At 31.0% G+C, this 18,958-nt stretch overlaps 1 protein-coding gene across 1 annotated transcript; it reads left to right on the top strand.

Annotated features, from left to right (window-relative positions):
• The first annotated feature begins 15,990 nt into the window (after positions 1–15,990).
• On the top strand, positions 15,991–18,745 carry LOC102599535 (uncharacterized). Its single transcript, XM_006339704.2, has 2 exons — positions 15,991–18,063; positions 18,151–18,745. Exons 1-2 carry the CDS (start codon positions 16,006–16,008, stop codon positions 18,580–18,582), a joined length of 2,490 nt encoding a protein of 829 aa, XP_006339766.1. The 5' UTR covers positions 15,991–16,005; the 3' UTR covers positions 18,583–18,745.
• The last annotated feature ends 213 nt before the right edge of the window (positions 18,746–18,958 follow it).

An 18,958-nucleotide genomic window follows, 5' to 3' on the forward strand; every position in this document is an offset into this window, starting at 1 on the left:
CACTAAACAATTATGAACTGATATTATTATATCATTTTTCGATCAGCCCTACATTTTAAGAAGCAAGTGTGTTCACACACTCATCACTACATGACACATGTTAATTTCATTAAAAATATAAAAAAAAAATCATTTTAAGTTTTCTCTCTTAATTTTTGACTTATTTTAATTTTGATTTCATCTTAAATTTCACTTCATCTTTCACCTCCCCCCCCCCCCCTTCAAGCTGATTCATCCCTCCATTTTATTTCTTTTTCTTCACCTCCCACCCCCCACATCAAGTTGAATCCCTCTCCTTTTTTTTTCTTTTCTTTTTCTTCTTCTTCTCCAATCAAATTCTTTATTTAGTGATTTTTTTATTTTAAAAAAAATCATAGTATTTTCTAGATTTTATTGAATTATTGATAACAAAACTAATTATTTTTCTAAGAAAATTTAAAATTTTGAAGGTATCATCAATTACTCCTTTTCGTATAACTTTAAAATTAGAAATGAAAATTTTAAAAGAATTAATGAATTCCCCGAAATGAAAGAACTTGATTGAAATCGGATTAAAAAAAACTATATGATACCTCCTAATCATCTTGAAATCTAATGGGTTTATCAAATTGTTCAAAATGTAAGAAAATATTTAGATAAAGTTTTAAAATTAAAGAGAGTAAAACTAATAATAATAAAAAAGGAAGGTGAAGTTGTGGTAAAAATGGTGACATTGAAAGTGAGAAGCTTCAATGGAGATGACAATGAATTTTTGAAGAAAGAAAGAGAAAAAAATAATAAGGAAAAAAAGGTTAAAATAATAAGAAAATATATTTTATAATAAAGTACTTGTAAAAATAAAATTACATTAGTTTAGGTTGCTCACTCTCTTTGAGAGAGTGTAAGATGGACAAAAAATGATGTAATAATATCAGTTCAAGATTGTTTAGTGGGGTAATAAGACGCCCGCATAGTTAATGTGTCTTTTTAAAAATTCGAGAGAAGTTCAGGTGTCACTTTATGTCTTTTCTCAATAAATATATAATTACTTACCATCAAGAAGATAACTTAGCTAAATGAAAATAATAATTTTTTTCTATAATTGTTGGCAACCATTTATTCTCAAGCTTCGTTATAGGAAGAAGGCACATAGATAATGATTTACTAGTGAATGATTATCTAGGATAATTAGTTTTAGCATGAACATATACGAGTAATTAATTAGGCTTAAATGGATAGTTTATAGGGAAAAGGGATAAATATACCCCCGAATTATCATAATTGGTATTTAAATATCATTCGTTAAACTTTTAGAACTCTGATGTCCCTACCGTCTAATTTTTGGAGTGTGTATGCCCTTTGGACTAACAGAGGGACACGTGTCACGATCTTAACAACCTATCTAAAATTTATCTAATTTTTATTTCTAATTAAACAATCGACCCGGATAATTAAAACCCACCCAAATAATTTAAGACCCACACCCAAATAAATCTCATTTTCCCTTTCTTTCTCTAGTTCCAGCAACCAAACACCCCAAGAACAGTTACACAACACCACTGCAACAACTTCATTTTCTCCGGCAAAGCTCAACATACAAAACCACCTCTAACTGCTACCGAACCCAACCTCCCTCGCTCCAGTGAAATCAGTGAGGTAGTGACCCTTCATTCACCATTAAAACCTGATCACCACTCACCCATCTCTCCCTCACCGTTGCTCCAACAGCTCCGGCGAACCAAACCAGCGACCTTGGGATGGACTTATAGTCGCAAAACTCAATAACTCTTTTAGATGGCTGAAACTTTGAAAAATGAAAACTATAGGGCTGAAATCCAAAAAAATAGATTTGTGAAAATCGAAAATCAACAATACATTCAACAATCACAGTACAATGAGAAATATAAAATTAAATCAGTCATAAATCTGACAAGAAAAATACGGGAGGATAAGAAACAAACACACCTTTAGTTTATAGACCTTCAACAATGGAGGTCAAGAAAATTCTCCGTAACCCATAGCTAATATGTGGCGTGAGAATGTTCATACATTCCAAAATGTACCACAAAAGGATTCATGGGAAATCAAGAAGAACAATGACGAAAAATTGCCCTCAACACCAGAAAAAACCAAATTCAATTTCATCAACTGAAAACCCCCCAAAGTTCTACCCATACATTGAATGAGTTTCCAACTGTGTTTCTGTCCTTTGTTCTGTTTTAAAAAAAATTAGTGAATCTTTCTAAAAGTTGTGTTGATGAGAATAATCTTAAATTGAAGTATGCAAGATAAGATTTAACTAAAATACAAAGAAAATCTCTAATGGATTCTTTGTTAAAAAGGAAAAGAATTGGGAAGACGGTCTATTGGGGTTTTGGTTATAATTTTGGTGCGAGTCTTAAATTATTTGGATGGGTTTTTAATTATCCGGGTCGATTTTTTAATTGAAAATAAAAATTAAATAAATTTTGAATAGGTTGTTAAGATCGTGACACGTGTCCCTCCGTTAGTCCAAAGGGTAGACACGCTCCAAAAATTAGACGATAGGGACATCAGAGTTCTAAAAGTATAACAAAGGGTATTTAGATACCATTTACAATAGTTCGGGGGTATATTTGTCTTTTTACCCTAGTTTCTATAGTTTTTCAAAAAAAAAAACATCAATTCACTTTTCCGTAATTTTATTAATATTCTATGAAAAAGATTTTTAAATTTGTCTCTCCCTCCACCTTTTGCAATATTTAAGAAAAAGAAAAGAAACTATGATGATAATAATTGATATCAATTATTACTTCATCAAATATTATTAAAGCACATTATTATTATATTTAGCACCCCTAAACATAAGGGTGTACAAAATTGAACCAAATCGCAAACAGAGTCGAATAAAAAAAAGACTAATGGTTTGGTATTGAAAAAAAACTCAATTATATTTGAGTTGGTTTGGTTTTAACTAAAAAAAGTCATCTCGAGATCAAATCAACCCGACATTATATGTATATATAATTTTAAATTTTATTTTATAAATAAAAATATTTACTTTGATGTAATTTTCTAATATTACTTGTATGTTTTCATTATTTTTATCTTGAGAAAAGGACAAATATACCTCCGAACTTTAAAAAATGGTATACAAATACCCTTCCTTATATAATTGAGACATTAGAGCCCCTGTCGTCTAAAAAGTGGAGCACTTGTATCCTTCACACTAACGGATGGACACGTGGCGTCATCCTATGCCTCTACCCAATATTTTATTAAATTTAACCCAAAAATAAAGAACCCACCCAAATATTCTATACCCACCCACTCACAAATAACATACCCAAATCAAAATCCCCCAAATTCTCGATCAATCCTATGGCACCTCTGCCGCTAGTGACAGCGGCGGAATACGTATGAAAAACTTCATCATCGAATCAATACTAAACTTCAATTTCCTCTTCTTCTTCCAAACAAAAAAATTCCCATTTCTTCTTGTTTCCAACTTCAGATCCACTTGCTCGAGTGCTTGTTCAATTCATTACACACACTCATTCTCTGCTTCTACAAATACACATTGTAAGCACGCACACAAACAATTCGAGAGTGGGGACGACAAAATCAAAAAGTCCACCTAAAACATCTAAGACGTACACCTCTACTTCTATTTAGTGAACATCATATTTTAGGGCTTCCATCCTATCGTGACTTTTGTAGTTCAGTAGCAATAATATGTGTACGATGAAATGGAGGAGTTTGTGAAATTTATAGGAAAGGGAAAAGGGATAAGTGTTTCAGAGAGCTTTTCGATGGCTTCTGGTCATTTCCCTCTTTACCTTTTTTTCCAGTTGTGTAATGGATTTCTTAGTATGACAACTGATCTGAGCTCTAAATCTTGTTGAAATTTTCTTATGTGTTGTAGTATTGAGGTTTTAATTTTGATATGTGGTGATTGATTGATAAAGAGATTTTTTGTAACATGTTTATGTGTAAAGGTTTTATATTTTCAACTTAAATAGTGTAAATTTGGAAATAAATTTGATAGATAGTGTAATGGGTTTCTCTAGGGAATGAATTTTCCACCATGGATGAGATCTTGATTATTGAGAATAGGAAAAGAGATGATGACGGGATTGAGGGATTTGCTTCAGAAATACATTTTACAGATATTTTAGATAGGATCGGGATTTTTAATTCGGATCAGGTAAATAAATAGTTGAGTGGGTTTTTAGTTTGAGAAAATGGTCAAATGCCCCCTCAACGTATAATCGAATTTTTAACTACACACTTAAATTTTACAGGAGTCCTATTACCCCCCTGAACTATTTAAAAATGAAATAATTATACCCTTAAAAAGCCATAACCAGATCTATGGTGGCACGTGAGTTTCACGCGTTTGACACGTCATCAAATTATTATTTTTTCAATTTTTATATTTCTTTACCCTTTTCTTCTATATTCTTACCCATCCCTTCAAACACCCAAAATATTTTCACCATTTTCACCATCACTAGAACACCGTAAGTCCATGAAATTGGGTCTTTAAGGAAGAAAGGTGAGATATTCGGGTTTTGTTCATTTGAAACCTAAATATCAAATTTTAAAAAAAAAAGTGAAGGGGGGAGGAAGAGAAGACGAATATGACGGAATATTGTCATTAATGGTGGTCACCGAAGATAAGCAATCCTCTCAAGGAAGATGAGGAGGAGGAGCCTACGATGTCTTCCACATCATCATCTATAACGACGATAATTTCAAAGAGGAAGTGATTGATTCTACGACAGTTGATGGATTAACAAGATTAATAGCGACAATTTTTGAGATATTGTTGATTGATTGAGATTTGATATTGATAATTAAAGGATCTATTAGTAAAAAAATATTATTTTTTTCGGTTGGTCCAATCAAATTTAAAGTAAACCCATATTGATTTTTCTCAAATCAAATCCAAAGTATCTTGGGGTGATATAAATATATGTAAATTTATCTCAATTGATTTAGGTTGATTGGTTTTGCAAGAGTTTTATATGAGTTTGAAAATTTGTTTGGAATCAACAATAGTGAATCCGGTGAAGATGGTGGTGGCATCAAGACTTAGAGGTAGTGAAAGATTGAGAGATTTGTTTATATTGATGGAGAAGAAATAAAACAGATAAGAAAAATAAATAATTAAAAATGCATATATTTATTGAAAAGAGATATTAAAAATAAAGTTTTAATAATAGATTTTGATGCTCACTCTCCCAAAGAGAGTGAAATACACTCACTATGTCAGCTAAGCATTCAGGGAGGTAATTATTTCAGTTTTAAATAGTACAAGGGGATGATAGGACTCCCGTGAAATTTAAGTGTGTAGTTGAAAATCTGAATATACGTTGAGGGGGCATTTGACCATTTACTCTTTTTAGTTTTGTAGGTGAAAGATAAAACAAAATAAAATAGGGTAAATTTTTAAGATGTCGCCACATGTTTCTCTGTTTAGTGTAAGGATATACATGATCTAAAAATATGACGGTAAGGGTATATATAAACTCAAAGTATAACGAAGGGTATTTATATACCATTTTTGAAAGTTCGAGGGTATATTTGTCCTTTTTCCCTTTTATCTTTGAACATATATTTTCAAGTTTTTTTAGCTTTGAAATTTTGAATGGTCCAATAAAGGTTTTAATCCATAGATATTAGTAACTCTAATAAAAGTCAATTCAAAATCAAATCAATACTAATGTTAACAAAATAAATTAATTCAACACTAAGAGTCTGTTTGACATTGCTGCTAAAAATTGTTTATATTTAGAAACACTTTTTTAAAATAGTTTTTCAGAATAGTGGTTTTGAAAAAAAAAACAATTTGTGTCTGGCTAATTCATTTGAAAAATACTTTTGATAAACAAATTGTGTTTGAGTAATCTTTTCTTAAAATGCTTTTGAGAGTCAAATTACGAAAAAGTAAAAGTATCAATGTCTTTTTAATATTAAGATTATTTTATAGAGAGAAACTATTTTGAATTTCTATTACAAAAGTTTTAATTAAATTAATATGTACATATTCAAACTTCAATCAATATTATGCATAAGATTAATAAATAAATTAAATATTAATATGATGATCTAAATATAATTAAAAATAAATTTAAAAACCATTCCACAGGTTAAATTACTACATACTAAATAATAATATTATTTTCTTAAAAACCATTCAACATAAATTTTCTTTTTTCTTTTTTCTTATTCTTCCAAATGATTGTTGTTACCTTTATTTCTAATTCTATAAAATAATATGTAAGATAATATATAAATATAAAATATAAATAATAATATATAAACGTAAAATAAAATAAAAAATTAAATTCTTGAAAGAAACTTAACCAAACTTATTAGATATGTTAATTAATCAATAAGGGATATATTGGTAAATACGTATATATGGAAGAAGTATTTTAGTCTTCAAGAAAATAATTTTTTTTACTTCTGCTTCTACTTTTTTTAAGAAGCAGAATTTTTTTGTTTCTTTCTAACAGTAGAAAAACTGCTTCTGCTTCCATTTAAAAGCAGTTTTAAAGATTTGGCAAACGCTTCATTTTTTTTAATTTTAAAAGTAATAACTTTGACTTCCCAACATCAATGCCAAACAGGCTCTAAGAATGATAATAATTTTAATATTTGTTCTTTAGTTTTTGGTTTAGACATTTAAAATGACAACCTAATTTTAATTTTCCTTTAATATTTAATCATGTAACTAATACTTATTAGACTTATTTTACTATGATTTAGTACTTTTAAATTATGATCATTTTCATTATGACTTATAAATTAGCAATATTTTTTATACGATTTCATTATTATTTTTTATTGAATATTTTAGTGTCATCACTCATCTCATATTTTGTGTTATTTTCTTAAGAAACACCTTAGATAGTTGTATTTTGGTTGGACTAAAGAAATATTTGGAGCTCAAGTTGATTATATGTTTGTATGAATTCTTTACCAGAAAAATTCAAAAACTCGATCCGAGGTTTATTAGTTTGGTTTGATTTAAAAACTTAAAAATTCGATACAAATGGTTTGATTTGATATTTAAAAAATCTGAACCAACCCGAAAAAATCTGAGGTTGAAAAACCCGAAAAAATTCGAGTTTTATTAGTTTGGTTTATAAATTTAAAAATTTGACACAAAAGATTTGATTTGATATTTGAAAAACTCGAACCAACTCAGTCATGTACACCCCTACCTAAACGAATCAATGTAATCGACTTAGATGTACATTTTTTTTATTAAAACAATTATGAACTCAAATTACAATAGAAATCGTCTGATCACTTTAGCTCAATAAATAGTGTCTACTTCATAAGTGCTAATGCAAAATATATATCACCGAAAAGAAAGGTGATAGAAGAGCGTAGTCATTTCACTCTGCCTGAGTAATAAATTGGAAACTGCACACACGATCGATTAAAACTTAAGTCACCCACAAATATTTGTTCAAATCTAATTCATGAAGACAGAGTAAATTCAACAGATCTCAAAAAGCAAGTCCTAGGCCTCACTATCTATCAATCAAGAAGGTAAATGAGAGAAAATTTAATTAAAAGTAGTATGTCTGCTGGAAACCATCATTACGATTTGATCGGGACACATCTAATTGAAAGTCTGGTAAGCTTAAATGCTATGGACATCATGAATTTAACACAATAATCTATCAAGGAGACGTTATAAAAGACATACCTGATGCGGCAAGCATTATAGAGAAAAGAAAGAAGTGTTGGTCGCAAATCTGATTTTACCTCATTGTCCTAATGTCATTGTCGTCAACAATGAAAAACGTGTAAAGAATACATGGCAACCTTAATGAGTGGAATAAGCACCAATAATTTTTTTAAAAAAAAAGACTTTAAAGACCGTTTGAATTGGCTTAAAAAAATAGTTTTTAAGTCAAAAATAAAAATTATAAAAAGTAGCTTTTTATTTCTCCTCCTCCTTCTTCATCTCCTCCTCCTGCTCCCCTCCTTCTCCTCCTTCTCCTTCTCCTTCTCCTTCTCCTCCTTCTTCTTCTTCTTCTTCCTCCTCCTCCTCCTTTGTCGTCGTCGTCGTTCTTCTTCATTTTCTTTTTCAAATTCAACGTACCAAAATTGTGAATTCGCTTCATATATCAAAAGACTCACAAAATCAAGAGGATTTTGTATCTAAATTTGGAACTATTTAGAGACGATTTTGAGTTGATCAAGATTAAATCGTTATTGAATACTTCATATATAATCAATGTATACTTCATGTATAGTTAAGCTATATTAAAAACTTTTTTAGTGTATCATAATGTACAGTCATTATATAATGTATAAGTAAACTATATTGTATAGTCAGTGTATATTTTCTATGACTTTTGACAAGCTATATTGTATACTCAGTGTATATTTCCTATCATGACTATATTTGTTGTAAACTAATTACTTTATTGTATGTATTTGAAACTAGTCATTTATTTTGGGCAGAATGACTTGTGAGACTCTTGTACTTGACTCCATTTGTAAGTTGAATCATAATACTGACGACTTTACCAACTGAACCCTTGAACTCACTAAAACACAATATTTTTAAACTTCTTTGACCATTGACCGAACATATGTGGCATTAATATTGCTGAGTGAACGTCACTAGACGTGTTCTAAAGCAAACAAATTCAGAATATTTACATTAAAAAATATTTAATTTAAAAAAATAAATGAAAAAGCTTTATAAAAGGAAACAGAAAAGGAAAAAGCTATCTTCTTCCCAACCTTCAACCCCTCCCCTCCCCCCCCCCTCCCAAATCTTTTATCCCTACCCGTAAAAATGCTTTTTCAAAATTCTCCTTTTTGCTGTAAAATTAATACCATTTCTGGCTATTTGTTCGCTCTGCCATATTTTCATTTCCATAATTTTAATTTCGTGAATATTTTTTAATCTTGTATGTAATAATGTAAAGAGTGAAATTAGGTATTGAAACATTGAAAAAATTCATTGATAAGCTTGAGGAAGTTTGAGGAACAATAAATGAGTTTTGTGAATTTTTGAAATTAATTTAAAATTGACACGAAAATTTGCTGGTTTTGTGTTTTTGAACTTGTAGTGTGAAATTCAAGTTAAATAGACAAGAAATTCATCTATTTAACATGAATTTGACACTCAATTTGAGAGCAAATATGATGAACATATTATTTAACATTTATGGAATGTGCAAAGTATTTTTTTTTTAAAAGCAGTGAATATCTTATTGGCTACTAAAAATGACGTGGAATTACACATATAAAATGAATGTATTATACAAATATACATTCAATGAGAAAAATGTTTAAAATATTGTGTTTTGATAAGTTTAAGGATTCAGTGGATAAAATTATGAGTATAAGAATTTAACTTACAAACAAAGTTAAATATAAGGGCTTTCCAAATCATTCCGCCTTTATTTTATCCTAATTTTCTTTTAAAATAATGAGTTTTTAATTTTATAAGAGAGAAAAGGCAAGGCCAGTATTTATGGCCTTCTTTTGTTTATTTCTCTACTCTTTTTTCAACCTTTAAGGCCATTTCCATGACTTTTCTTTCTAACTTTATGATTTTCCTCATTAACTTTTCGTCCAAAAAACCAAAGATACCTTTTTTAAGACTTCACTAGTTCCTGAATCTTGATATAGTATTATTTCTTGAACTGTTTGACAGGAACCCTTTTAGTCTGATTATTACAAAAAATAATAAAATTTACAAAAGGGTGTTTGTTGAGGTTTTGATGATGGAGATTGATACTCTGCACGACCTAGTAATTTACTAATTTAACTTTTCGCTCAAGTGTGAAACAGGTTGCCTAACCTGTTTCAACAAAGCGGTAAGAACAATAAGTAAAAAATAATATTTTTATGTGAAAAAAACACGGCTCAAAAGGTGTAGAAAATCACGACATGTACCCCTCCTGCATGATTTAACTCCAACTTCACTAAATCAATGAGCCTCAACAGTTTAAGATTACAAATTCTGTAACCTAAGGAACAAATTCTAATTCCTAAACTTCAAGTTATGGATTTAGATTACAATTCTTGGAATCCTAGGAACTAACTCCGAATCTTAAACTTCAAGTTATGAATTCAGATTACAATTCTTGCAATCCTAGGAACTAACTCTAATTCCTAAATTTTAACACAAACCTCTCAAGGTATGTGTTCCCAACTCTTCGAGTTATCCTAACTTGAAGACGATACTCTTAATTCAGTTTATAACTCACTGAACTAAGATTACATCAAGACTCAATCACAAAGAAGAACTCAAAATATATAAACTCTGTAATATGAACATGTTTTTTGATGTGTTCCTTCGATTCGCTGGTAGCACTTGCAAAGCCAAATTTTCAATTGCAGTTTTTGCTATGTAAGTGCACAAGTATTCTGTATGATTTCACCTCTAATTAAGCACAATTCTTCATAGAGCTACACTTCAAACTCCACATTGACTTGAACTATCTTGACTTAGAGTTCTACTTCAAGTGAGACTCCTTCTTCAATTCAAGCTCTTTGCTTCTTTAGACTCCTTTAAATCAAATTTATTGATTCTTTTGTGTTGTAGTCGTACTCCAACTCTTCAATTCAGCACTCACTTGAAGAATTCTACTTCAAGTGAGACTCCATCTTCAATTCAATCTCCTTGCCTCTTTAGACTCCTTCTTCAAATCAAACTCATAGATTCTTTCTCTTCAATTCATCACTTGTTTGTTTCCTTGGGTTTTTTTTCACGAAATTAGCACTATCCATTTCTTAACTTCTGTACTCTTGTATTTATTCATTTTAAAAGCTATCTTGAATTCAACTGCTCGTGACAGTGTACCTTTGGGCCATATTGACTGACGTGTTTATTCTTGCTTTATCAATCATCAAAACTACATAAATCCTAACAAAAAATTTTCTGGAACCGCTAAGGTTGACGAACAACAACAACATGAATTTCTTATAAGATTTCCTTTTATCCTATTTTTTAAAATTTTATTTAGGGGAATAGGGTAAAATAAAAGGATCAATATCATATTTTTAGCGAATCAGATCAAGTGGGTGAATTATTAAATGATTTAAAAGGATATTTTTTTTCATTTTTAAAACTTTTGGTTGGAAATAAAAATTTTATGTCAGCAAAATTTAATTAAGAAAATCAATTAAATAGATTGAGTGACTTTGTAAGTAAAACACTTATTTAGTAATTTTTGAGTTAATAATCAAAATCGAATGAGTGACCATATGACATATTATCTTCAAAAATTAATTATTAATCGAGTCTTTGACCGTTGACCAAAGCTTTTGGTAAAAATGAGGATGGTCTCCATCAGGACCTAGTTGTCACGATCTTAGACTTCTACTAAGCACTTGACAATTCGCTCACGAATCTTTCACGATCTTACAAGCTCAAGTAAGACTTTCACTCAAAGACTTGGAGGATTTTGTTGATCCTTGCTTGGTTGTATTACAGATGAATGTCTCTCTATTTATACTACACATAAGGGCTAAGATGCAAATAATAATTGATATACAAGTCTTTACATGTTTACTAATATACACTCATTCTAAAATTCTCTATATGCCTGAAATATTCTAAAGTTTTTCAAGAATTCTTCCAAGCTATTCTAGAGTTTTTCCAAGAATCTCTCCATAATTCGATAATATCTTCACACTAAGGCTAGCATACTTATGCTTCCATATGAACAATTTTATAACTAATTGGTATGATTAAGTGGCGGGTCATGACATAGTGATCTAAAAGCTTTGAAAGAATTCAATTTCAGCCATATTAGAAGAGACTCAAAAATAAGAATAATTTAGATGTGTTTTTTATCCTTAACTCCTTGTTTAATCAAAAAATGAAAAACTAAGAATGCATATATTTGACGAATGCATATTCTTTTAAATAAGTACAAGCAATTAGATGAGATGAAAACATCTTCTAAATATTTACTAAATCTTATCTTTTAAGAATTTCAAACAAACATTGTGTATCGTATTAATATTAGTATCTTCATGGCTTGATCACTTTGGGTTGTATGAGTAAATTGGTGTTTTATATTGGCTTTTGCACTTTTATCTAACTAATTTGGTGTACATATATTGAACGAGTGTATCACATCAAACAATAATTATATTAAATTTGTTGAAAATAATAACTAACATTCAAATAAATGTAATGTTTGTATAAATGATGGAACAAAACAGATTATAATACACAACTTCTTAATACAAATATGATGAATTTCGTTAGTATTTGTATCTCACTACCATTAACTACTATTATCACAATCATCACTAATAATTATCGAGAATCATCACCATTACTCACTACTATTTATCGCAACCACCGTTGTCATTCACCACTATCACCTATCACTTTTATCCATCACAACTATTAGCAGCCAACACCAATTACTACCACCATCAACTACTACTATCAGTACAATAACTACTAATAACTACTATCATATATCTTTTAATTAAATTAACTAGGAGACTATTCAATGGATAAACAACAATTACATCCACACAATTGATGAATGATTGAGTTACATAGTAATGTCCAGATCATGCTTATTTCTTGCTTATATTTGAAAAATTCTAATTATTGGATGTTGTTAAAGCTGGACAAGCAACCAATTTTAATGACCTAAACAAAAATAAATCATTTGTTTATTAGACGACAAGTAATATGTATATATATTATTATGGACACATAAACAAATGGAAACTGAAGCCATCAAGTAGAATAATTCACTTATCTTCTAAGCCTTTTTTTAGCATAACCATCTCCCCACGTCTATATATGTACGTAACCATAACAAATTTTTTTTACTGAAATTCGAACTCGTGACACTATGATTTTAAATTGTAGTATTTCAACCATTACACGCTCCCTTGACAAATGTAAATTGTTTAGTTATTTCTTTCGTTGGACATAAATAACAAACAACTTTTGAATCTCTATTTTTATTTTTTATTTCTTTGCATGTATTTAAATACGTAATATAATTTGTTTATGATATACTAAAAAGTGACTCATTAATTATAAGACTTTAATTTGACACATAAGCTAGACTTCTTGTATAGTCTAATCTTGCAAGCCAGAAGACCAGCTCATTTGCCTGTTTTGCACATTATGACCATATCTAAGTGATCTTCACTAATAATCACATAATTAATTAGTCAAATTATGCTCAATTTATCATAGAAATAACCTAAAACAGTACCCAATTAAGTTAATTGTTTTTATGTCAAATTGGGTAAATGCATTAAGAGACATTAACGATAAATCTCTCTTGACTTTGAACCACTAGCTTTGTATTTTAATCGACGTGGCCTAAAAAATGATATTAAATCAATTTTATCAAGTGTAAAAAAAATATATGATAAATATTATTAATATTGATAAATTTTAAGTGACATTGATTAAATGATTTAAAATTTTGCTCTAAAATAAATTATAAGATATATTTGTGTGGTGGTAATTATTTTTTCTCGCAAATCTAATGTGAAGAGGTCATTGGTAGGGGTGTCAATGGTACGGTTCGGTTGGTTATTTTTTAACAATTATACGATCCCAATTTTTCAGATATTTTATAATATATAACCAAAATTAGTCTTTTTAAAACCATCCCAGTCATATCGGTTTATATTCGGTATTGGTACGGTTCGGTTAATTTTTTTGGTTTTTTTCACTTTTAAAATATCACCTCAAAATATACTACTATTAATATATTTCTTTGACAAATATGTTCTTGAAGAAACACTTTAATTCTTCACCAAAAAGACAAGAATGTAAAACCTTGTTGCCGTATTGTTTGATCTTAAATATTTAATAGGAGTGTTTGGATAGGTTTTGTTGTATTGTTTGATAGAGTATCTATTACAGTATCTTTTAATTTTAAACTTAATTAAGTAAAGGCGAATTAAAGAGCAAAGACCCAACGTCGTCTAGTCACCAGAGACCTAGGACCTAAGTTATATTTATATTTGAAAAGTGTTATAAAATATATTTATATATTAAATTTAACTTATTGTTAATATATAAAATATATTTACATGTAAGGTTATTCGATTCGGTTCGGGAATTTTTTGGTTTTTTTCTTAAATTAAAAAGACCATCCCAATTGTTCGGGACGGTTATACACTTAAATAAAAATCCACGGTTTTATTGAAAAAATAGCATAAATCGGTTCGCTTCGATTGGTTTGGTCGATTTTTCATATTCTTTTGACACCCCTAGTCATTGGGATGTCCATAATTAAAGTACTTTTCTTCATTGACAAATGACTTTTTACTCAAAGTAGTTATAAAATTTACACAAATATTACCAACATTCAAAATAATAAAACTATAACTAAAGAATATAAATTTAAAACTAAAAGAAATAGCTAAAGTGAGTCTCATAGTTTCAAAAAAATTGTACACTAATTAAATTAAAGTAGAATAAAAAACGTCGATATAGAGGTGCCTGTTTCAGTCTTATAGAATATATATAATATAATATAATATAATATAATATAATAAAATAATAAGAGAATACTAACCAGTTTGCGAATACACTGAGAATATCTTTGTCAATGTTTTAAATATTTATTTCACAAAATATAATCAATGAACGGTGAAAATAACCTTTTATAAAATACATGATAAAATTGAGTATAATATAGGTAAAATAATTTGATCTTTCCTTTACCTAATAAAAACTTAATACACTGAACTATCGCAATATTAATACATACTTCAAAACAATGATGTATTGGATCATCAATGAGAATGGCTAACAAATTTAATTCTCATCTTACAATAACTTGTTCTCCAAGAAAGTTACACTTGTTACATCATCATGGGCAGGCTCAAGCTACTTTTTAATTGACTTAACTTCCTATATGTTGTTTGGAGCGCTACTTCCAAATGGGTCCTACAGTGCGCAATTCAAATTTAGTCAGAGCTTCAATGTAAGCTTCGGACACCGAATGGGAAACCAAGAAAAAAACTTCCTTAGTGTTGTTATTGAATTGTCATATCTGTAAAGTCTACTTTCCACAAGAAAGATCTGGTAAAAAAGGAGTAAGAATTTGTTATACTTTTGCATAGAGGGGAAACTACTTTATAAGCCAAAATTAGGGGGAAAGGTTGAAGGTTGCTTTCTGAATTTTATTTTTTAGCTACTCCTACTATTTTTGTCTTAGTCAATTATTCTTGTAATCCCTCGTTTTAATTTATTTATCTCATTTTGATTCGACACTAAATTTAAGAAATTAAGAACTTTTCAATTTTGTGGTCTTGAACTAAAGATATGTACATGTATCAAAATATCCTTTAATCTATGTGGTCTTGTACATGACATATGAAAAGTTAAAACTAAATAGTTGTAAAAAAGAAAAAAAACATTTTCTGTTTTAAACAGACTAAAAATAAAAGCAAGACAAATAAATTAAAATGGATGAAGTATCTATTATTAATAACCATTATTGGAATTTTAGAAACTTTCACCTCATATATTGATTTTTGTGAGATATTAATTAGGTCGAAGAAGGAGCGAATGGAGTAGAAATAGCAATAGCGTCTTGGAGTTTTAAATTTTACAAGTAAAACTCAAAAATACTAACTCCTTTTCAAAATCGACCATTTGTGAATTTTTCGGGTGAAGGGGGAAGTGCCTATCTTGACCGACCAACTTCCAAAATATTCTTAATTGGGTCGGTCTATCAACAATAGCGAAGTCATGAATTTCCTTTGAGAGTTTTTAGAAGTATACAATATAATTTTTCGACGATAAGTGGAAAAGCATGTTGGCAAACTTAAAAGCAGGGCAGCCAAAACAAACAAACTTAAGCAGCAGAAACTTATAAACTAACTTTCCTTGAAATAATAGCGGAAAGAAACACAACTTAACGTTTGTCTTTCCTCTTCATTTCCACAACTTAAACGTGTACTCTAAGCTCACTTTCCCCTCTTTCCCTATATATATTTCTAACTAATTTTTTTTTCTGAACACAACAACACAATAAAAGAGATCAAAAAATGGATCGTAGATCATCGATAGAGAGTGAAGGAAGTGTTCATTTAGAGATAAATGGGATGTTAAGTTTAACAGAAAGTGGTGTTCCAACTATCTTTGAACCTCATAGTACAATTGAGACAAAGAATAGCAGTACATCAAATTCTGTTTCTCCGAAAAGGGGAGTGGTTCGTGCACCGGAGAAAAAGATTACTCTTTTTGCTCTAAGGCTAGCAGTGCTTGAAAAGGCAGCAACTGGACTAGGCACACTTGGTTTCATATGGGCAACAGTTGTGCTTCTTGGTGGCTTTGCGATCACTTTAGACACAACAGACTTTTGGGTCATAACAACTATTCTGTTGATTGAAGGAACAAGAATCTTTAGCAGGAGTCATGAGCTTGAGTGGCAGCATCAAGCAACATGGTCTATTGCTGATGTGGGGATCAGCAGCTTTCGCGCGATTAAATCAAGTACAAGGAGCATTGTCAAGGCTGCAAAAGCAGTTTTCAAGCCTTTTTCTGATGTTACAAAGGCAAGCAGTAGGGAAATTGGAAGGAATTCACAACAGACAGCTCGTGGGAAATGGGATAAGCGGAGGGTGCCAACACGAATGTGGACTAGTTCAGAGGTTCCTCTGCTTCCATATGCACGATGGATGTTCATTGCAAGAAATGTTAGTAAGATGTTGTACTGGCTCCAAATATTATCTGCAACAGCATGTTTGGTGCTTTCGTTGATGAAGCTTGTTTTGAGGAACTTTGGTGAAGTGGCCAAAGGAGATACCGATAAGAGGAACAGGAAAAGTGCTCTACTTATATTCTATTCCCTCGCGTTCACGGAGGCATTGCTTTTTCTCTTGGAAAAAGCATATTGGGAATGGAAGATCAACTTTTGTAGACTGTTGGAGGAGGTGAACAAAGAATGTGAATTGGGGCCATCAGGTATGACTTGTGTTAGGAGGTTCTTTTATGATGCTTATTCAAGATGTGTTAATGGGAGCATATTTGATGGTCTTAAGATGGACATGGTTTCATTTGCTATGGAACTCCTAGCCTCTAGCTCACCAGATGAACAGCTTATTGGTGCTCAAATCCTAAGAAAATTTGCTACGAGTCCACGATATTGTTATGACACCCTTCAGAAGATTGGAACAGACATAATAGTAATGGAGAGGTTGGTTGAGATGTTGAATTGGAAAGACATCCAAGAAGAAGAGTTGAGGCTATCAGCAGCAGAGATCATATCGAAGATTACTGGTAAAAAGCAAAATTCTCTTCGTGTTGCGGGGATACCTGGTGCTATGGAGTCCATATCTTCACTTCTTCAAATCAGCAGGATGCCAACTGGAGCAAGTGATGAAATCTGTGAAAAGAGGATCATCTTTGACAATGAGAACTATGGATTTTGGACATTCAATCATTTGGGGCTGCTCATTCTGAAGAAACTTGCTCGCGACCACGACAACTGTGGGAAGATTGGCAATACTAGAGGTCTTCTGCCCAAAATCATAGAGTTCACACAAGCAGGAGAGAGATTACTAAGAGAGGAATCAGCCACACCAACACAGATATTGACGCTAAAACGGTCTCTCCAGGTCGTGAAGATGCTTGTAAGCACAGCAGGCGCCACAGGTAAGGAGCTAAGAAAAGAAATTTCAGAAATAGTCTTCACCATTAGCAATATCAGAGACATATTAAGATATGGAGAGGGACACCCTACTTTACAACAATTGGGAATAGAGATCTTGAAAAGTTTGGGATTGGAGGAAGATGCAACAGAGAGAATTGGAGGCACCGGTGGAATCCTTAAGGAATTGTGCAATATCTTCCTCAAGGAGGCCATGTCAAATCATCATGGTCATGTAAGAACTGCAGCAGGAGAAGCCTTAGCTATGCTGGCACTTGAAAGCAAGAACAACTGCCATAGGATATTGAAACTGAAGGTGACTGGCAAGCTTGTCCAAGCATTGGAAGTTCCATTGCTTCGAATAAATGCAGCAAGAATCCTGAGAAACTTGTGTGTCTACAGTGGAGAAGGCTACTTTGAAGAATTGAGGGAACTTGCTTCTGCAGGACCAACTGTAAGTACCACAAAAACTTATTCATTCAGTTCCTACTTAATCGAATTTCTCAAACCAGAAATAAACATAACTTTATAACCATTTCAGGTACTCAAAGCAATCATGACAGAGGAACACAAGTTACAAGAAGTAATGATGGGACTAGGCGCGCATATATTCAAGTTTATAACACCAGAGGAATCAATCTTCATGTTCCAGAGCACGAAAATTCAAGAATCTGAATTGGCTGCAAAACTTGTTGAGATTCTTAGGAAGCATCAACATCCATCTATAAAAGTTCCAAGAATTAGGAGGTTTGTCATAGAGTTGTCAATCTGGATGATGAGGGATAAAAGAACAAACATTCAAGTGTTGGGAAATCTGGGAATGGAGACGGAGCTCGAGTACATCATAGAAACAACATCAGAGCTAGAGAGCTTTAATGTTTTCTCAGGAACAGTTGGAATGAATCGACACAGCGTGACAATCCACTCACTGGTGGATACTGCAATGAAGTTGTTGGCTGGTGAAAAAGAATGATAGAAGCCTCAACAGTTCTTGCATCAACAATGTATACCAATGGAAGGCAGTAATGTTGTACATATTGAAATATATGGTAGATCATTCTTTTTCTATAATTTAATATTTATGTATAGAACTTGTAACATAAGACATTAAGAGATATTATTTCGTGATTTTACAATAATTTCCCTGTTTTCCAATGTAATACTACTTTATTGCTTGAAGGAATACAAACTTCCATTAGATTGAACATACTTGATTGATTGATTGTGATGAGCCGAACTATGAGTTGATGTTTAACTTTTGTCCCTATTTTTAAAAAATCAGCAAAGAAAGATATTCGCGACAACTCCTCCATTGCTTATTTATGATTGATTTGCTTGAAGAAACTTTA

Source organism: Solanum tuberosum, unplaced genomic scaffold, assembly GCF_000226075.1.
Source record: "Solanum tuberosum cultivar DM 1-3 516 R44 unplaced genomic scaffold, SolTub_3.0 scf00010, whole genome shotgun sequence".
In the NCBI taxonomy this organism is placed as follows: Eukaryota; Viridiplantae; Streptophyta; class Magnoliopsida; order Solanales; family Solanaceae; genus Solanum; species Solanum tuberosum.